Source organism: Heptranchias perlo, chromosome 22 (genome assembly GCF_035084215.1).
Source record: "Heptranchias perlo isolate sHepPer1 chromosome 22, sHepPer1.hap1, whole genome shotgun sequence".
NCBI lineage: Eukaryota > Metazoa > Chordata > Chondrichthyes > Hexanchiformes > Hexanchidae > Heptranchias > Heptranchias perlo.
In genome coordinates, this window is record NC_090346.1 from 31,499,856 (window position 1) to 31,521,029 (window position 21,174).

Below are 21,174 nucleotides of genomic sequence, written 5' to 3' on the forward strand. Positions count from 1 at the left end.
TCCTATACTCACATTTATAACAAAAACTGTCTATGTAAACTCATTCTATTGTAAGAGTTGGCACTTCAGCACCTCCACTTGGAGGGGGAGGGAGGTGTAATTACTGATGGACAAAACTTATATAGGTAGCTTCCATTCTAACCATGGACATAGGAATTTATTACAGAAAAGATTTAAAAAGTAGTGCGTGCAGACATGAGATTTTAATATATTACTAGTTAATCTCCCATGGCTCTGCTCATGGGAAGTCGAACAATTTTTTTTATTTGATCAAGATAGGATGATTATATGGTACAATGGGAAATGTCTAATTTTAGAAATTAGACTTTTTCTTATACAAATACACGCAATCAAGAACAGTGTAAACTGGGCTATACTGTAAACCAGTTCACTCTGATTCAAATGTGAATTATTGGTACTAGTAGAGGTTTCGGAGATTTGTGGTCATATTGTACCTTATACAGGGCTGATAGATGAATGCAAACAAAACTAGAATTATTTCAGCAATCAATAATAGACTAAACTAATATCATACTTGTTTAAATGTGGAGAGGAAATCAAAAAAATTCTTGTTTAAGTTGTCTTTCAAATGGGGTGCCACTTCCACTCCAACCTGTTGGAGAAAGGAAAAAAGGACAAACGTGAAAATAACGTAGAACCATTTTTATTAAGAAAAAGTTGTGAGGTGCGTATAAATTAACCAGATAGGCCACTTTGATATAACTTTGAGTTGAAGAGGACACTGTAGCCTACCCTGCAAAGGTATGCTCTAGCATAGACAGCAACCAATGGATCACCAATGCCTCTTATCATAGATGTCAACCGAGGAAGAGTCTCAGAGATACCACTTTAAAAAAATATATAAAAACTGGATATCATATAACTTGATAATAAAAGATGAAGGTGAATACATCCTTAACAGTCAAGCTAAATTAATTGAAAAAATCTCCAGTACTTATTTTCATCACACCAGTTTGATAAGTTTAATTGGTCTGGTACAAAAGTTATATCCACTTGTGGTTTAGATATAACAACAAACTAACAAAATGTTTTTCTAACAAAGTACAAAAAAAATAAAACATTTCATTTCATAAAATGATATACATTCCAGCATACTTACGTTTTAGAAATGAATGTATTACATTTTAATATGGCCACCTCCACATAACTAAGTTAACTTAAGGCAAATATATTTCCCATGCAAAAGCACAAAACTGTTAGTTTAAAATATAATTTCAATGTAAGCGCTGACATATTTCAAATAGTCAACTGTACTATTTTAATTTAGTGATCAAGGGTTTTTAAAATCTTTACAAAATAAGGTAAATAAACTGAACAGTAATACACTCAATTGTTGTACCATTAGTAGCAGAAATTGCTAATACACAGCGACAAAATGCTGTGTATTATGTTTATGGTTGCCAACTCTGGTTGGAGATATTCCTGCAGATTTAAACACTTCCCTTTGAGCTTTCCTCTCCACCTCACGCGAGCCCCTATCTCCCAATCTCCATTCCGCTGTATCCCTCTATCCCGAGCCTCCTGTCTCCCACTCTCCCCAAAGACGAGGATGAGGAGTCCCTGAGCCACAGGCTTCTCCACAGCAGCAGCTGATGTCAGAGCATTGGGGCCATTGTTGCAGCAGGAAATGTGAAACAAGGTTCTCCCAGGCTGCTGGCAGGATTGCCCAGGAGATTCATGCCCCATTCCAGGAGACTCCTAGGTAATCCAGGAAGGTTGGCAACCCTAATCATGTTGAATGGGAAATCTCAATTTATTAACAAGTAAAATTCAAAAAAAATTCCTGAGAAAGGAATAAATATCAATTCTCTCTTCATTAAAAGGACTGCAAGTGGCCTTCTAGCAGGTATCTACCAGAGGGACTCAAACAGCCAAGAGGAACTGTGCAAGAGTGGCCAGAGTACTTCTTCCATCAATTTCCCCAGCTACACAGCACCTACTAGTAGATGGTTATATTTTTCATTTTGACCCACATAGAAGTTAATTTGTGTAAGGATACAATCTGGAAATGAGCTCCCTGATTGAGGCAATCTTGAAAAACCAGTTCAGACAGGTTTCTTTCGCAGTCTCGTTCACTTCATCTGGACCAAAGTAATCTGCATCACATATACAATGCTGATTACTAAAATGGTTAGAGACATTAACAAGTTATGAAGCAAAATAAAATTGCTAAAAGACATTGTTCATTCAGATATATAAAAAATATAAGTTTCCAACAACTGGCTCACTTACGATTTTCACTCACCCCCCTCTCACAATCTCCCTTAGGAAAGTCACTGCTGCTGTTATAATTACCAGTATTAAACTCAGAACTAGAATATCAATTTCTTACCGCATCAGTTAAATGTAACAATTGTGACGTTAATGGGTCCACTTCCAAACATTTAATATTGTATACATTCCCTGAACATTTAAGTCCTTCATTAAAATTACCTGGCATGGAGACTCCAGGAAGGGAAATTCGACTACTTGCACACATGGACAAAATCCGCTCATACACTAGTTTACCTGTAACCGGAAATAAAATCAAAAATTGATTTAATTCCATTTAAAAAATATTTACATGAATTCTTCACACAAATGGTTGAGAGAATGCAGACAGGAATACACCTCTTCCAAAAGCCATAGATTTAGATTCAAGTGAGTTGTTTAAAGGGGAAACACTTGGAAAGTGAGGGCGTTAAAGAAAATGAGGATTAAAGAGGTTGGTAATTGGTTGAGAGGTGGGAGACAGAGAATAGGGATAAAGGAAATGTTCTCTGATTGGCACGATGTGCCAAGTAGTGTTCCCCAGGGATCTGTACTGGGGCCTCAGCTTTTCACCATATATATTGATGACTTGGATGAAGGAATAGAGAGAGTTGTATATCCAAGCTTGCAGATGACACTAAGTTAGGAAACACAGTAAGTTGTGTACATGGTAGCAGAGTGTTACAAAGGGACATAGACAGAGACAGACTAGGTGAGTGGGCAAAACTATGGTAGGTAGAGTTCAATGTACACAAAGTAATTAAAAAGACTAATGAAATGTTGGCCTTTTTTCTCAACGGGGCTGGAATACAAAGGGGAATAAATTGTGCTTCAGCTGTACAGAACAGTGGTCAGATCCCCCTCCGGAGTACTGCACCTGGAGGATGCGGTCTCAAGCCACTTCAGTTCAGGCCTTGACACGTGATTTATACTCCACAAGCTTAGCATTGACATGAAGCCAAAAGTCCTTTGCGCTGATGCTAAACGTGCACTGTGACGGCACAGTTAACAGTCAGTGCTTAATTATTCAAAATGAAAGATAAGTATAACAAATACTGACCAGATGTACTAGATGCACAATAATATTTCAAAAGCACTGCTACTTTCAACATTAATAATGTTCACATTACTATTCTGCTTCATTTAAAAATTTCGGCACAATGGTCCGAATGGCCACCTCCTGTGCTGTGTCATTCTATGATAATGATGGATACTCAAACAATTATAACGCTGTAATCTCAGACGTTGAGGTGATGCTTAAAACCAGAGAAGCAAAGTTTAACTGGTTTATAGCAGTCACCAAATGGTTTGATTCAAATCATTTTAAAAAAGGTAACATTTTGTATGTTTTTTTTTTATTCGTTCACGGGATGTGGGCGTCGCTGGCAAGGCCGGCATTTATTGCCCATCCCTAATTGCCCTCGAGAAGATGGTGGTGAGCCGCCTTCTTGAACCGCTGCAGTCCGTGTGGTGACGGTTCTCCCACAGTGCTGTTAGGAAGGGAGTTCCAGGATTTTGACCCAGCGACAATGAAGGAACAGCGATATATTTCCAAGTCGGGATGGTGTGTGACTTGGAGGGGAACGTGCAGGTGGTGTTGTTCCCATGCGCCTGCTGCCCTTGTCCTTCTAGGTGGTAGAGGTCGCGGGTTTGGGAGGTGCTGTCGAAGAAGCCTTGGCGAGTTGCTGCAGTGCATCCTGTGGATGGTGCACACTGCAGCCACAGTGCGCCGGTGGTGAAGGGAGTGAATGTTTAGGGTGGTGGATGGGGTGCCAATCAAGCGGGCTGCTTTATCTTGGATGGTGTCGAGCTTCTTGAGTGTTGTCGGAGCTGCACTCATCCAAGCAAGTGGAGAGTATTCCATCACACTCCTGACTTGTGCCTTGTAGATGGTGGAAAGGCTTTGGGGAGTCAGGAGGTGAGTCACTCGCCGCAGAATACCCAGCCTCTGACCTGCTCTCGTAGCCACGGTATTTATATGGCTGGTCCAGTTAAGTTTCTGGTCAATGGTGACCCCCAGGATGTTGATGGTGGGGGATTCGGCGATGGTAATGCCGTTGAATGTCAATGGGAGGTGGTTAGACTCTCTCTTGTTGGAGATGGTCATTGCCTGGCACTTATCTGGCGCGAATGTTACTTGCCACTTATGAGCCCAAGCCTGGATGTTGTCCAGGTCTTGCTGCATGCAGGCTCGGACTGCTTCATTATCTGAGGGGTTGCGAATGGAACGGAACACTGTGCAGTCATCAGCGAACATCCCCGTTTCTGACCTTATGATGGAGGGAAGGTCATTGATGAAGCAGCTGAAGATGGTTGGGCCTAGGACACTGCCCTGAGGAACTCCTGCAGCAATGCCCTGGGGCTGAGATGATTGGCCTCCAACAACCACTACCATCTTCCTTTGTGCTAGGTATGACTCCAGCCACTGGAGAGTTTTCCCCCTGATTCCCATTGACTTCAATTTTACTAGGGCTCCTTGGTGCCACACTCGGTCAAATGCTGCCTTGATGTCAAGGGCAGTCACTCTCACCTCACCTCTGGAATTCAGCTCTTTTGTCCATGTTTGGACCAAGGCTGTAATGAGGTCTGGAGCCGAGTGGTCCTGGCTGAACCCAAACTGAGCATCGGTGAGCAGGTTATTGGTGAGTAAGTGCCGCTTGATAGCACTGTCGACGACACCTTCCATCACTTTGCTGATGATTGAGAGTAGACTGATGGGGCGGTAATTGGCCGGATTGGATTTGTCTTGTTTTTTGTGGACAGGACATACCTGGGCAATTTTCCACATTGTCAGTTGGATGCCAGTGTTGTAGCTGTACTGGAACAGCTTGGCTAGAGGCGCAGCTAGTTCTGGAGCACAAGTCTTCAGCACTACAGCTGGGATGTTGTCGGGGCCCATAGCCTTTGCTGTATCCAGTGCACTCAGCCGTTTCTTGATATCACGTGGAGTGAATCGAATTGGCCGAAGACTGGCTTCCGTGATGGTGGGGATATTGGGAGGAGGCTGAGATGGATTATCCACTCGGCACTTCTGGCTGAAGATGGTTGCAAACGCTTCAGCCTTGTCTTTTGCACTCACGTGCTGGACTCCGCCATCATTGAGAATGGGGATGTTTGCAGAGCCTCCTCCTCCCGTTAGTTGTTTAATTGTCCACCACCATTCACGACTGGATGTGGCAGGACTGCAGAGCTTTGATCTGATCCGTTGGTTGTGGAATCGCTTAGCTCTGTCTATAGCATGTTGCTTCCGCTGTTTAGCATGCATGTAGTCCTGAGTTGTAGCTTCACCAGGTTGGCACCTCATTTTTAGGTACGCCTGGTGCTGCTCCTGGCATGCTCTTCTACACTCCTCATTGAACCAGGGTTGATCCCCTGGCTTGTTGGTAATGGTAGAGTGAGGAATATGCCGGGCTATGAGGTTACAGATTGTGCTGGAATACAATTCTGCTGCTGCTGATGGCCCACAGCGCCTCATGGATGCCCAGTTTTGAGCTGCTAGATCTGTTCTGAATCTATCCCATTTAGCACGGTGGTAGTGCCACACAACACGTTGGATGGTGTCCTCAGTGCGAAGACGGGATTTCATCTCCACGAGGACTGTGCGGTGGTCACTCCTACCAATACTGTCATGGACAGATGCATTTGCGACAGGTAGATTGGTGAGGACGAGGTCAAGTAAGTTTTTCCCTCGTGTTGGTTCACTCACCACCTGCCGCAGGCCCAGTCTAGCAGCTATGTCCTTCAGGACTCGGCCAGCTCGGTCAGTAGTGGTGCTACCGAGCCACTCTTGGTGATGGACATTGAAGTCCCCCACCCAGAGTACATTTTGTGCCCTTGCTACCCTCAGTGCTTCCTCCAAGTGGTGTTCAACATGGAGGAGGACTGATTCATCAGCTGAAGGAGGACGGTAGGTGGTAATCAGCAGGAGGTTTCCTTGCCCATGTTTGACCTGATGCCATGAGATTTCATGGGGTCCAGAGTCAATGTTGAGGACTCCCAGGGCCACTCCCTCCTGACTGTATATCACTGTACCGCCACCTCTGGTGGGTCTGTCCTGCCGGTGGGACAGGACATACCCAGGGATGGTGATGGAAGAGTCTGGGACGTTGGCTGAGAGATATGATTCTGTGAGTATGGCTATGTCAGGCTGTTGCTTGGGACAGCTCTCCCAATTTTGGCACAAGTCCCCAGATGTTAGTAAGGAGGACCTTGCAGGGTCGACTGGGCTTGGTGTTTTGCCGTTGTCGTGTCCGGTGCCTAGTGGTCCGATGCCGGGTGGTCCGTCCGGTTTTATTCTTATTCTGACTTTTCGTAGCGAGATTTTACAACTGAGTGGCTTGCTAGGCCATTTCAGAGGGCAATTAAGAATCAACCACATTACTGTGGGTCTGGAGTCACATATAGGCCAGACCAGGTAAGGGCGGCAGGCTTTCTTCCCTAAAGGACATTAGTGAACCAGATGGGTTTTTACGACAATCCGGTAGTTTCATGGCCATCATTACTGATACCAGTATTTTAATTCCAGATTTTTATTTAATTAATTGAATTTAATTAATTAATTGAATTTAAATTCGCCAGCTGCCATGGCGGGATTTGAACTCATGACTCTGGATTTTAGTCCAGGCCTCTGGATTACTAGCCCAGTAACATAACCACTATGCTACCGTACGTGGAGATATTATTCTATATTAATTAATTTGCTGCTGAAAATGATCAATGTTGAAATAATCAGTATTCACCTACTTCCAGAAAAAAAACCGCACTGTGAACACAAACCGCTGCACTCCATGAAAGATGTTGCATTTTTCAGTGAAGTCTCCAGATAAAGTTATTGTGGGCTTTATTCTGAAGCATAAGAAAGGTCACTTACTAATAAAGTTCAGTACAAATGAACTCAAATTCTACACCTACCTCGTCTACAAATAGAACTTTTTTCCCCCTTCTATTTTCCCTCCCTGTGGACAGCAAATTAACTAGGAAAATTGCTGGTACCTTTCAAGTAGCGTTTGCACTGCATGTAAAATACTTCTCTGCTTCTCCTTTTAAACTTAGATGCGGCCTGGCAATATCGTAGGAATTTCTTAACAGCTATCCTTACCGAAAGTATCCAAAATATCAGTGATCAAAACAAATTTGCTTGGGTAAAACTGGATCACACTGGTATCGGACAGCAGCTTTGAACACTGTAAATAGGACAAAGTTCAATATTAATAAAATACTGAATAAAAGTATAAGATCTGTAGATCTCTGTAAAAAGTAAAAATCAAAATATTGAACTGGTTTACACTTAAAGTAAAAATGTTTATATTGTCATATTTCAACAGATAAAATATAGTTATTGGAAAAACAGTGTACAATGCATCAATACTGCATATACTACAGTCATAGGAACAAGAGTAGGCCATTCAGCCACTCATGCCTGCTCCACCATTTGATAAGATCATGACTGATCTGTGAACTCCATATACCTGCCTTTGGTTGCCAAAAAGTGATCTATCTCAGATTTAAATTTAGCAATTGAGCTAGTATTAATTGCCGTTTGCGGAAGAGTGTTCCAAACTTCTACCACCCTGTGTGTAGAAATGTTTTTAATCTCGCTCCTGAAAGGTCTGGCTCTAATTTTTTAAGACTGTGCCTCCTACTCCTGGAATCCCCAACCAGTGGAAATAGTTTCTCTCTATCCACCCTATCTGTTCCCCTTAATATCTTATAAACTTCGATCAGATCACCCCTTAACCTTCGAAACTCTAGAGAATACAACCCCAATTTGTGTAACCTCTCCTCGTAACTTAACCCTTGAAGTCCAGATATCATTCTAGTAAACCTACCCTGCACTCCCTCCAAGGCCAATATGTCCTTCCGAAGGTGCGGTGCCCAGAACTGCTCACAGTACTCCAGGAGCGGTCTAACCAGGGTTTTGTATAGCTGCAGCATAACTTCTGCCTCCTTGTACTCTAGTCCTCTAGATATAAAGGCCAGCATCCCATTAGCCTTATTGATTATTTTCTGCACCTGTTCATGACACTTCAATGATCTACGTACTTGTACCCCTAAGTCCCTTTGGACATCCACTGTTTTTAACTTTTTACCATTTAGAAAGTACCCTGTTCTATCCTTTTTTGATCCAAAGTGGATGACCTCACATTTGTCTACATTGAATTCCATTTGCCACAGTTTTGCCCATTCACCTAATCTATCAATATCCCTTTGTAATTTTATGTTTTCATCTACGCTGCTCACAATGCCACCAATCTTTGTGTCATTGGCAAACTTGGATATGAGACTTTCTATGCCTTCATCTAAGTCGTTAATAAATATTGTGAATAATTGAGGCCCCAAGACAAATCCCTGTGGGACTCCACTAGTTGCATCCTGCCAATGTGGGTACCCACCCATTATCCCTACTCTCTTGTTGCCTTTCGCTCAGCCAACTTCCTAACCAAGTCCGTACTTTTCCCTCGATTCCATGGGCTTCTATCTTAGCTAACAGTCTCTTGTGTGGGCCCTTATCAAATGCCTTCTGGAAGTCCATATAAATTACATCCATTGACATTCCCCTGTCCACTACTTTAGACACCTCTTCAAAAAATTCAATCAGGTTTGTCAGGCACGACCTACCTTTCACAAATCCATGCTGGCTCTCTCTGATTAACTGAAAATTCGAGGTGTTCAGTCACCATATCCTTAATTATAGACTCCAGCATTTTTCCCACAACAGATGTTAGGCTAACTGGTCTATAATTCCCTGGTTTCCCCCTCTCTCTCTCCTTTCTTAAAAGCGGAGTGACATGTGCAATTTTCCAATCTAGAGAACTTTGAAAGATTATAGTTGGGGCATCTGCAATGTGCTCACCTACTTCCTTTAAAACCCTGGGATGGAAACCATCTGCTCCTGGGGATTTGTCACTCTTTAGTGCTATTATTTTCTTCATTACCGTTGCTTTACTTATAGTAATTTTAGCGAGTCCCTGTCCCCGATTCGATATTAGTTTTCTTGGGATTTCCGGCATGCTATCCTCTTTTTCTACTGTAAATACTGACGCAAAATAATTATTCAACATGTCCGCCATTTCCCCATTGTCAATGACAATATCCCCACTTTCAGTTTTAAGGGTCCAACACTGCTCCTGACTACCCTTTTTCCTAATGAGACTATAAAAGTTCTTCGTACTGGTTTTGATATCCCTTGCAAGTTTCTTTTCATACTCTCTTTTTGTAGCTCTTACTATCTGTTTTGTGACCCTTTGTTGATCTTTGTATCTTTCCCATTCGCCAGGATCTGTGCCATTTTTTGCCTTTTTGAATGCCCTTTCCTTATGTCTTATACTAGCCCTTACTTCTTTAGTTGTCCATGGCTGTTTTTTTTGGCAAGTAGAGTTCTTGCCCCTCAGGGGTATAAACCGATTCTGCATCACGTTAAATGTTTCTTTAAACATTTCCCACTGATCATCAGTCGTTTTACCCATTAACAGATTTGCCCAGTTTACTGTGGACAGTCTCTGTCTCATCCCATTGAAGTCAGCCTTATCCAAGTCTAGAATCTTAGCAGCTGATTCACTTTTTTCCCTTTCAAACACTACATTGAACTCGATCATGTTATGATCACCATTGGATAGATGTTCACGCACAGTTAAGCTGTTAACTAAATCTAGTATAGCTTGCCCCCTTGTTGCCTCTAGGACATACTGCTATAGAAAACTATCCCGGACACACTCAAGAAATTCACTACCTTTCTGACAGTTGCTAGTCTGCTTTTCCCAATCTATGTGAAGGTTAAAGTCCCCCATTAAGACCACTATGCCTTTCTTACACGCTTGTCTAATCTCTGCATTTATATAATCTAGCACTTCAGAGCTGCTGCCAGGGATCCTATATACAACTCCCACTATAGTCTTAGATCCTTTCCTATTTCTCAATTCAACCCATAAGGTCTCTGTTGGCTGCTTACCTCTCGTTATATCCCCCTTTATCATTGAAGTGATTTCATCTCTAATCATTAAGGCTACTCCTTCCCCTCTTCCATTTTCCCTGTCTCTCCTGTAGACTTTATAACCGGGTATATTTAGTTCCCAATCCTGACCATCCTGCAGCCAAGTCTCAGTAATAGCTATCATGTCATACCCTCCAATTTGAATTTGAACCTGTAGTTCATTTAATTTATTCCTTATACTCCGTGCATTTGTATGTAGAATTCTTCATTGGGCCACATACCCTAGCCTGACCTTCAGCTTTGATGCTGGGTTAATCGCCTTATGCCTTCTAGTTTTCACTTTATCTGTAGTGCCTAAAGTACACTTTCTTTCTGCTGCTCTACGCTTTTCCCTTTCACTTGTTCTTGAACAACTGTACTATTTATATTGTAAATTTCCCCTGGGTCTTCCCCTCTTGTTGCTCTCAACTTTACTCCCTTCTGATTCCCCGCTCAGGTTCCCATCCCCCTGCCACTCTAGTTTAAACCTTCCCCAACAGCACTAGCAAACACCCCCGGGAGGAAATTGGTCCCGGTCCTGCTTGGGTGTAACCCGCCCTGCTTGTACAGGTCCCACCTTCCCCAGAACTGGTCCCAATGTCCCAGGAATCTAAATCCCACCCTCCCTCCCTCCTACACTATCCCTGCAGCCATGCATTCATCCGGTCTATTCTCCTGTTCCTATACTCACTAGCACGTGGCACTGATAGTAATCCTGAGATCACTACCTTTGAAGTCCTGCTTTTTAATTTATCTCCTAACTCCTCATCAGCATTCTGGATCACAAGTATTCAAATCAGCAATAAGATGCACTAGAGCTATGCCACGGAGCAAAACAGAGTTTGTGTGCAGGATTCTTCAGTTGCTAAGCTCCTGATCTCAAATGTCATCACATGGGAAGAACAAGCAGGCGGAGTGCTGTGCCATGCTAAGATTTCAGATTTCTTTTGAATATTTAAATACACTTGCTTTATTTTGTTGTATACGTGAAATTTAGACTATACAGCAGAAACTAAGAGTGGGCTAATGCAATGACTTCTGATCAAATAGGAAATGGAACTTTGTTGCATCATTAGCCACATTCTGGGTAGCAGCCCCAATAGCCAGAACAATGACATGTTTAATTTGAGTATGTCAGCCAGGAAAATGCCAATCTTCATTTGTAGTTTAAAACTGACCTGAATAACTATTTTCAATGCTTTCACTTTTTGATCTGTAGCCCATGCATCCTTCAGTGACTGATTCAGTTCTTCAATCCTGTTTATATAATCCTGCTGGGTCAAGTTTAAAAGTTCTTTCTGAGACCCCTGGTGTAAGAAAGAAGGATATCAATTAAGAATGAAAATTAAATTTAGTTCTCAGAAGGACAAGTAAAAAAAACTCCAGAATCATTGCTGCCATTAGCAAGCCACCCAACAAATTTATACCACTACAGTTACAGAAACAATGGTCCCGATATTTACTCAGAGCTGGGAATGGTGGGGGGGGGGGGTTTCGGACAGGAAACCCGAAAGTAAGTGCCTCCCACACATCCTGCCGAATTTAGTGGCAGGACGTCTTAAATTTTTCTCAACAGATTTCTCGCCCAACAGCCAGCCAGATTGACAGGCTGTCTGTCTGGAAAGCAGATGTCAGGTAAGTCTGACATCAGGGGAGGCTCCTCCTGGCCCAGAAGCAGTACAATAAAACCGCTTACCTCATGGATCCCACCCTGCTCATCTTTTATCCGCCAGGATTCCCGCAGCCTCCTTAAAAGATTTTAGTGACCGACCTGCCTCCTGTTTGCGGGTTGGTTGTCCACTCCCCATCCCGCCTCCATTAAAAAACGGAAGTGGGTGGGTTAGGGTCGGGTTGGAGAATTTAAAAATCTTTTACCTTCCCACGCGCCCCCAACCCACCCATTTTCGGGGTGTCTCTCTCTCTCTCATATCGCCCCCCATAATTTCAAATTGTATATTGTTTCTATAAACTGAAATTACAAACGATAAAACAATTCCATGTCTGTAAACTAGGAGAATAACATGAAATAAACTAGTGCCAAATTATCAGTGCTGACAGACTAAAAAATATAATAATACATAGAGCTCAACTTTATTAATATTTAATCAACATAACTTGCACTTTTTCAGATTAAAGTACTCCTCTAAAAGAAGCCAGCTCAGTTTTTAATACCGATTTTCATCTGAAAATTGCGTAGCCAGTAAAATATCAGAAAATTGCTTTAATACATAAACATTCACTACAGTTGACTGCACAATGTTTTGCAATTACCTGAGGGCTTTGCCATTATCTAAGGGAAATAGTCTTTGGCCTATATTTATTTTATTACACCTTCAAGCTGTAAATTTTAAAAAAGGGAACTATGCTCCTCTATTTTGAGAACATTTTAACCTATGCTTTGTGGTACTATTGCAAAAGTGTATTTTATTGCCTGTTAAAACTGATTAGACACTGTTAATAAGCAACGTTTTTCTCGCCGCATACCAGAAATACTCAGCTAGTCAAATTTAGCGTTTCATTCTAGGAGAAACAATCAGGATTTTATTTGTGATTCATAGCTGCATTTGATTTGTTAAAGTTTTGTGATCAACCAACCTACTTTCAGACAGTGACAAACTACTGTCTGAAGTACATTAAAATTACATTTTCCTATGAACAGCAAAAACTAGGGCAACACATTCATGCAGTTTAGTACAGCATCAATGTGCTGTGCCAAAGTGACACCTACAATTCCTCACTCAGCAACCTCCCAACTTCAGACATGTCATCAGGGAAATGCCAAGAAGAAGCTGGGCACAGACTAGGAGAAGAAATAAAGATCAGACAGGTCAAACAGTTGAATGTATAGCTGGATAATGGAATTCTATGGTTGCCTCTTTACCAAATATCCATTGCAGTGTTTTTTTTTAAAAAAGCAATTGGGAAGTAGGGTTAAATTCTTCTTTAATGAAAAGCCAGATAATTTTATTTCTATGCACTTAAAAACTTCCTTTAAAAATGTCCTCTGCAATCAAATTTCAAAGCTATGCATCCCAAGGGTTACATTAGTAGGTTGTTAAAGAAAAGTGAATTCTTTCTTTGCAGTTAAGAGGAATTTCAACCCAGTGTATTTTTAACAAATTGAAATAACCAAATTCATGGATCTCCCTTGGCATTGCTCATATTGACTCAGAAAATGCACACGCCCTAACATCAACTGGTCCAAGTATTCCCAAAAGAGCCAGAGATGCTATCCCTCTCCCATTCTTTTCGATCTTCTTGATCAATAAGGGATCTCCTCCTCTTCCTCCAAAAGAACTTCTTCGCTCACTAGCTTTTCTGTATATCTCATGTTCTCTCTTGTCCCCCACAAAAAAGGTCTCACACATTCCCCAATCTCGCTATGCTCAACAGGGTCTGTTTTTCTCTCCTTCAACCCTGAATAAGGTCACTTGGACTCTAGGTTGCTGAAGCCAAGTTTATTTTAACATACTTGTTTGTGATTTTCCAGCTGTGTCAAAGCTACACAAGGAAGTATCATGGCAGCTGTAACTCTTTTTTGCTGGAAGATGATTATGTAGGGTGCGTATGGTCGAAAGTGATGGGGAGAAAATTGACACTGGGGAGGAAGATTTTGATGATATATGACAGTAAACAAGGAAAGTATATGCAAGTAGAAAGTAACTAATTAGGAGAAAAACACAGACTTAAAACTCTTAACTAATTATGAAAATTGGCAGATTCGACAGTCATGATAGGGACAGAAATAAGATGTTATTACAGAAGACTGATTAAAGAGGAAGAAATTATTTTATTCAATCTATTTAAGTGTATTTAGGAGAGGCTAAAGCTGACTCCCAATCTTGAAAACAGATCTAACCTACAGCCACCAATGTTACAACAGGATCTACTTTGTTGATAATTCCTTGGCTTGTCCAAAATGGAAAAGCACGGGGCTCCATGGAAGAGCCATTTAAATGCAAATATTATAAAGCATAAATATTAAACCCTTGCAGATGATGTCTTGGTAAGTATTTATCTGTACAATTAAAAACACTGATAAAATAAAGTAGAATTATTAACAAAAATATTGCATTTCATCAACCCATGTTCAAAATAATTTGCATAACCTAACTACATAAATTCTACTATCAATTATCTAAAATTTATAATTTGGGGTGAATATTAGAGCATGTCTATTGAACTTTACATTATTTTGTAATTATCATGGTAATGCTGCTCCCTGCTGAAGTACAACAGAAGAGCAGGTATCAGAACAATTGATAATTCTTGTGAATTGCTGACTTTCAATAGTCATAAACAGCAGATAAATCATAGGAATCACAACATTATGAAATATGTAATTAATGAGATTGTTTCCCAACATTACAAGTTAGATTGTTTTATGGTATACTAAGCTTCACAACTCCTTTATTGGATTACATGCTAGACACTGGCCTAAAAATTAAAAATAAAAATTGGCAGTTTATATTCCCAAGTGACCCAAGGTCGCACATCACTGCAGAAACAGCTTTGTACGGGAAAGTGAACTGTAAACACGTCAAGTGCTCAAATCAGCATATAAAGTGGATATGCATAAAACATTTACTGTGAGAGAATTCCAGGGACAAGAAAATGCACTCAGATGCCTGCTTATATAAAATATAATGTACTGTGGATTGAATACAGCAGTATTAATGACCCACTGATAGCCTGACTAAAAATAAATCCTTCATCTTTGTAATGAATACAAAAGTTATGCAAAATAGCACAGAAAATATGGTGGTAGAAAGTAAAAGCAGAATTAAAGAGACATCTCAACTTAAGGACAACGCTCAAACTTAAAATTAGGTAATCCTTCCACAGCTCATTGCTAAAACATACTAAGGTTCATTTCCTGACTTTACATTGGAAATATTTACATAATCAATTTAACATCCTTTCAGTGGTGCAAAATGGCAAGTTCCTCAATGCTATCAGTAATCTAATTATTTTTGAAATATTATAATGAGTATTTTATTTAATGAAAAATGTAATGAGAAATATGGTCTGCCTCTAGTCCCATTAGCTGCCTCAGATATCAGAGAACCTACTTACATCAGTGATCCAGGAAAATCTTTGGATCAAAAAAGGTTGAAAATGTTCAAACATTCTTTAAAATGTAAGCTAACTGCAACAGTTTTGAAATATGTACCCTACAGCTTCATCATTTAAATCAACTTCCTTTCTTCAATCATTCTTTCTATACAATTACTTATTGCTGGGCATTTACCAACTGTTGGAGCAAAACAAAAAACAGAAGTCTAATGTGTTTTACTTTCTTCATCTGTCCCACTGGGAACCAATTCTTCATACATTTTGATTTGTGAGAACTCTCATTTACCTCCTCCAGGTCATCTAACTCTTCTAAACGAGTTCTCACTTTTTCAGAAACAGCAGATCCAGGACTTGTGGCTTTACCTATGAGGCAATATAACAAAGAATCAATTTATTAAATCAAATTCAGAGATTTTAGAATGAAGATTGAAAAATTAAACATTTCACAGTGAAGTAAACTTACTCCTGCCACTTACCTTTTTCAGATCCCATAAACAAATTCTGTAAATCAAACAAAAACAAAGGTAATGGAAAAAGCAGAATCTATCCTAAGATATATGACAGAATGCTGTTCTACTATGGAAAACAAAACATATGCAATATCTAATTCTTACAGCGTTCTGGCTGTCTGAACTCAAACATTATAAAATTAACACATTTTGTAGAATTAGAGAAACTCCATAAAAGGTGCTATTTATTAATATTGCACAAATGATTATATGTGTTCTCCAAATGTTGCTTACCTTAGTCAAGTTGGAAAAATAATTCAATGTACATTGAAACTGTGCAACTCACAGACCAACATTATACATGTAGCGTAATAGAAAAGTAATGTGACTCAATAGGAACCACAGCACAATTGGGCTCAATAACTTAAAAATTGTATAAAAATTACATGCTATTTATAAAAAAGTGCAGGACTGTAGTACATTATGAAAATGAACTACTAAAACTATATGGAAACATAACTCATTGTGTCCATGTTTCTCAAAGTCATTTGGGTTACTACCATGACCCATTAGTGTTTTATGTATACAACTGTTTTACCATACAAGAAACTGTCAGGTCATCAAATATGAAGTGTGGTTACTCCATTGAGATATACTTTTCAAAACACTGAAGATCTGGACATTTTGACAGTAAAGTTATGTAATTAAATCCTATAAATACATGCAGCAATATACACAATATAATCTAGAAGTAAAGGGAATTAGGGGTTACAGGGAGCGGGCAGGAAATTGGACATGAATTTAGATTTGAGGTTAGGATCAGATCAGCCATGATCTTATTGAATGGCGGAGCAGGCTCGAGGGGCCGATTGGCCGACTCCTGCTCCTATTTCTTATGTTCTTATTATGTTCTTATATAATCAAGCATGTTTAAAACAAAAAAGCTAGGTCAAAGGCAGTTGCCTGAATTGTCTGTTATTTAATTGTAATTTCTCCTTAGACTTTGAGGCTGAATTACAAGATACAGCCAAACTTTTAAATGCTGTTACATAAAATTGTCTAAAAGTCTCTTACTATGGATAGCTTTTCAGTGGTTGTGTATCGTGCAAGTATATCACTGCGTTTCCCAGACCATGGTTCAAAATCAATCCCTACTGCAATGTCCTCTTCTCGATCATGCTGCTTTTTACCAGGATCCTGTAATATAATGCAAATGATGAGTATCAAAGCAAATTAAAAACAAGCTGTGCCATTTACAAATGTCTGTAAAATACAATCCCTTTCAAAACAAGGTTGAGCTTTGACGAAAGCAAGTCTTAATTTAAATGGTAGGATAGGAAACCTACAGAATTATCCCTTTAACATAGAACACCTTATCTAATATTAGATTACAGGTTGTGTTTAAAAAGAGCTCAGATTAGTTGGGAATCATTGCAAAGTCCATTACAGATGCGTTTTTTAAAAATTTATCTTAAGCTGCATGGGCTGAGCTTTCTTTAATTCTGTTTACGTCCCAAAGGTACCTTAACTTGAAAATTGTTAATATATAAGCTCTCATTCAATTGCAGAAATAAACAGTGAAGTTTTAAATGTATCCATTTATCTCTGAACTTAAAAGCAACACTAATATATATACACCAAGATACTTTTCCATGTCAAAATGGTCAAAAATCGCAAAATGCAACACTACCTACTTCTGGCATTTTTTAAAACTTCTCCTCAGCACCTTGGGATGTTTTACTACATTAAAAAGCACTACATAAATGCAAATTGCTGTTGTAATTATGGGTAATGCTGGGAAGGCCGCATTTGTTGTCCATCCCTAGTGGCCCCGAGGTGGTGGTAGTAGGCCGTCTTCTTGAACATGCTCGATAATATAAGCCTTAAGACGTATTCTCAGGCAGCAGAAGATCCATATGGGAATTTGTTATCATTGCCAATTTAATGGACAAACTCTGGTTTTGTCTAGAAATCCACTTTTCAGTTTGAGAGCATCGGCTCACACAGATACGGATTACTACAAAGTGTGTAACTGAATGAATATCACAGGTGGTTCGCTGGTTCTACCCTTGATCGCTGGCCTAGCTGACAGTCACTCTTGATTAGTAGCTTGCTGCCTGTCTTTTGTGAAGTACAGACCCAAAGATGAGGTGCACAGTCAACAAAGAGGAAAGAGTGGCAGCCATTTCATTTAACATAACACTTCAACACTCCATCATTGCTAGCAACAAAACTGAAGCCATGAATATATCACCCACTCTTTTACTCAACTGTTGTCCAAGCTCACAACTCAGAAGGTCAGAATTAAAAAAAGGAAAAAATAATTTTTCTAAAGCTCTTTTAGAATAGCAAAAAATAAGTAAACTGTAAAATTTTAAATGGAACTCAATATGAAAAACGTCCATACATTTGTAGTGTAGGAGGTGACAATTTTGCCCAACTTATCTAAAATCAAAGATATTAAAGTCATAATTTGAAAAAAATACCACATTGATGTTGCTTTTTCCTGTTGTCATGGATGCAGAGGTGAGGGGATCTGCTGTTGCGGCAAACAATGACAGAGGGTCACTGCCATCCAGCATACTGCTCAAAGGGTCCACCATCGAGCTCGAGGAGGACGAAGAGTTGGACGAGGTACTTCCTTTACGGACGACTTTCTTAGTCTTTGATTCAGTGACCTACGAAGGATAACCAAATAAATATATTACTTTTCTGTATTAACTCATTAATAGATCTTTGCAAGCTCCTAAGCCAGTATGAACGCATTTGGCACTATGTTAATTTGCAAATCCATGAAATAGACAAAAAAATTGCCTGTATTAGGCTACCCTGAACATGTGGGGAAAATTCACGGCACATTTCATATGTAACGGAAAATGTGTTATATGTGTACTGGCTGCTTGCCTTAATAGTTGGATTGTTTAAATATTTGTTGCATTTTAGTAAACAGATAGTAAGAGGAGGGGTGGGCCGATTAGAGACCAATGGAGGCAGAGGGCATGGCTGAGGTATTAAATGAGTACTTTGCATCTGTCTTTACCAAGGAAGATGATGCTTCCAAAGTCACACTAAAAGAGAAGGTAGTTGAGATACTGGATGGGCTAAAAATTGATTAAGAGGAGGTACTAGAAAGGCACCCGGTACTTAAAGTAGATCAGTCACCCGATCCAGATGCGATATACCCTAGGCTGCTTAGGGAGGTAAAGGTGGAAATTGCAGAGGTGCTGGCCATAATCTTCCAATCCTCCTTAAATATGGGGGTGGTGCCAGAGGACTGGAGAATTGCAAAAGTTACACCCTTGTTCATAACAGGGTGTAATGATAAACCCGGCAACTACAGGCCAGTCAGTGTAACCTCGGTGTTGGGGAAGCTTTTAGAAACGATAATCGGGAACAAAGTTAATAGTCACTTGGACAAGTGTGGACTAATAAAGGAAGGCCAGCACGGATTTGTTAAAGGCAAATAGTGTTTAATTAACTTGATTGAGTTTTTTGATGAGGTAACAAAGTTGATGAAGGCAATGCAGTTAATGTTGTGTATATGGACTTTCAAAAGGCATTTGATAAAGTGCCACATAATAGGCTTGTCAGCAAAATTGAAGCCCATGGAATAAAAAGAGACAGTGGCAGCACAGGTACGAAATTGGCTAAGTGACAGGAAACAGAGTAATGATGAATGGTTGTTTTTCAGACTGGAGGAAGGTATACAGTGGTGTTCCCCAGGGGTCAGTACTAGGACCAGTGCATTTTTGGTATATACATTAATGACTTGGATCTGGGTGTACAGTGCACATTTTGAAATTGTGCTGATGACAAAACTTGGAAATGTGGTCAACAGCAAGGAGGACAGTAATAGACTTCAAGAGGACATAGGCAGGCTGGTGGAATGGGCAGACACATGGCAGATGAAATTTAACACAAAGAAATGCAAAGTGATGCATTTTGGCAGGAAGAACAAGGAGAGGCAATATAAACTAAATGGTACAATTCTAAAGCACAAATCTTTGAAGGTGGCAGGACAGGTTGAGAAAGCGGTTAAAAAGCATACGGGATTCTGGGCTTTAAAACTGAGGCACAGAGTACAAAAGCAAGGAAGTTATGTTTAATCTTTATAAAACAATGGTTCAGCCACAGCTGGAGTTTTGTGTCCAATTCTGGGCACCGCACTTTAGGAAGGATGTGAAGGCCTTAGAGAGGGTGCAGAAAGGATTTACTAGAACGGTTCCAGGGATGAGGGACTTCAGTTACGTGGAGAGACTGGAGAAGCTGGGGTTGTTCCCCTTAGAGCAGAGAAGGTTAAGAGGAGATTTGATTGGAGTGTTCAAAATCATGAGTGATTTAGATAAAGTAAATAAAAAGAAACTGTTCCTATTGGCAGAAGGGTTGAGAACCAGGGGATACAGATTTAAGGTGATTGGCAAAAGAACCAAAGGCGACATGAGGAAAAACTATTTTTTTTTAAATAAACACAGCAAGTAGTTTTGATCTGGAAAGCACTGCCTGAAAGGGTGGTGAAAGCGGATTCAATCATGACTTTCAAAAAGGAATTGGATAAATACTTGAAGGGAAAACATTTGCAGGGTTATAGGGAAAGAGCAGGGGAATGGGACTAACTGATTTGCTCTTACAAAGAGCCGGCACAGGCTCAATGGGCCGAATGGCCTCCTTCTGTGCTGTGACCATTCTATTATTCTATGATTTTCCTAAGCAAGATTAATTTTAAAAATGCAAGTAAAACTTCTCTCCTCCCCAAAAAATTACTGTGTAATACATAATTTTGGTTTGTCACTTTCCCATTGTGCAAACAGATTAGGTTTCAAATTTAAAAATTCACCCAGTTCCTCAAAATACACAATTCATATTGATTTTGTTCTCCACCTTTACCAAAGATCCCATTCCCAAATAAGTGAAGATTTTGATTCATTATTGTAAACAGAGAGTTAGGACTTCACTGTCCAGCAAAAATTACACTACAAGTCCAAGATGGAAAGATGCATCACCGAATAAGCAAAAAGGGAACAAAAATTTAGGAATAGTACCAGCACGTACAGAGAGAGCTTAGAAGAGTTTTTTTTCCCCCCCCCCCAACCAAAAGGTTTAGATACTGGAAAGCATCATCGTAAGTGGCCATTGATGCAAGCCAATTACAATAATTAAGAGGGGATTAAATTCTTGAAAGCAAAGGGATCTCGGGGTACAGATACACAAATCACTGAAAGTAGTGACGCGGGTTAATAAGGCCATAAAAAAGGCAAACCAAGCACCGGGGGATAGAGGGATAGAATTGAAAAGCAAAGAAGTTATGTTAAACTTGTATCGAACCTTGGCTAGACCACACTTGGAAGTATTGTGCATGGTTCTGGTCTCCGTATTATAGAAAGCATTTGGAGGCATTGGAGAAAGTGCAAA

General features: G+C 40.0%; 1 protein-coding gene across 2 annotated transcripts in view; it reads right to left on the reverse strand.

The window, feature by feature from the left end:
- vps35l (VPS35 endosomal protein sorting factor like) overlaps nt 1-21,174 on the reverse strand; it is a 113,161-nt gene that overhangs the window by 80,966 nt on the left and 11,021 nt on the right. For both annotated transcript variants that reach the window (XM_068003192.1, XM_068003191.1), the window contains exons 3-13: nt 18,252-18,443; nt 16,840-16,962; nt 15,793-15,817; nt 15,603-15,679; nt 11,419-11,547; nt 7,370-7,454; nt 2,455-2,529; nt 2,021-2,117; nt 1,121-1,168; nt 754-847; nt 536-613 (exon numbers count right to left, since the gene is read on the reverse strand). In XM_068003192.1, coding sequence (XP_067859293.1) covers nt 536-613; nt 754-847; nt 1,121-1,168; nt 2,021-2,117; nt 2,455-2,529; nt 7,370-7,454; nt 11,419-11,547; nt 15,603-15,679; nt 15,793-15,817; nt 16,840-16,962; nt 18,252-18,443 — 1,023 coding nt within the window. The remainder of the gene's footprint in view (nt 1-535; nt 614-753; nt 848-1,120; nt 1,169-2,020; nt 2,118-2,454; nt 2,530-7,369; nt 7,455-11,418; nt 11,548-15,602; nt 15,680-15,792; nt 15,818-16,839; nt 16,963-18,251; nt 18,444-21,174) is intronic.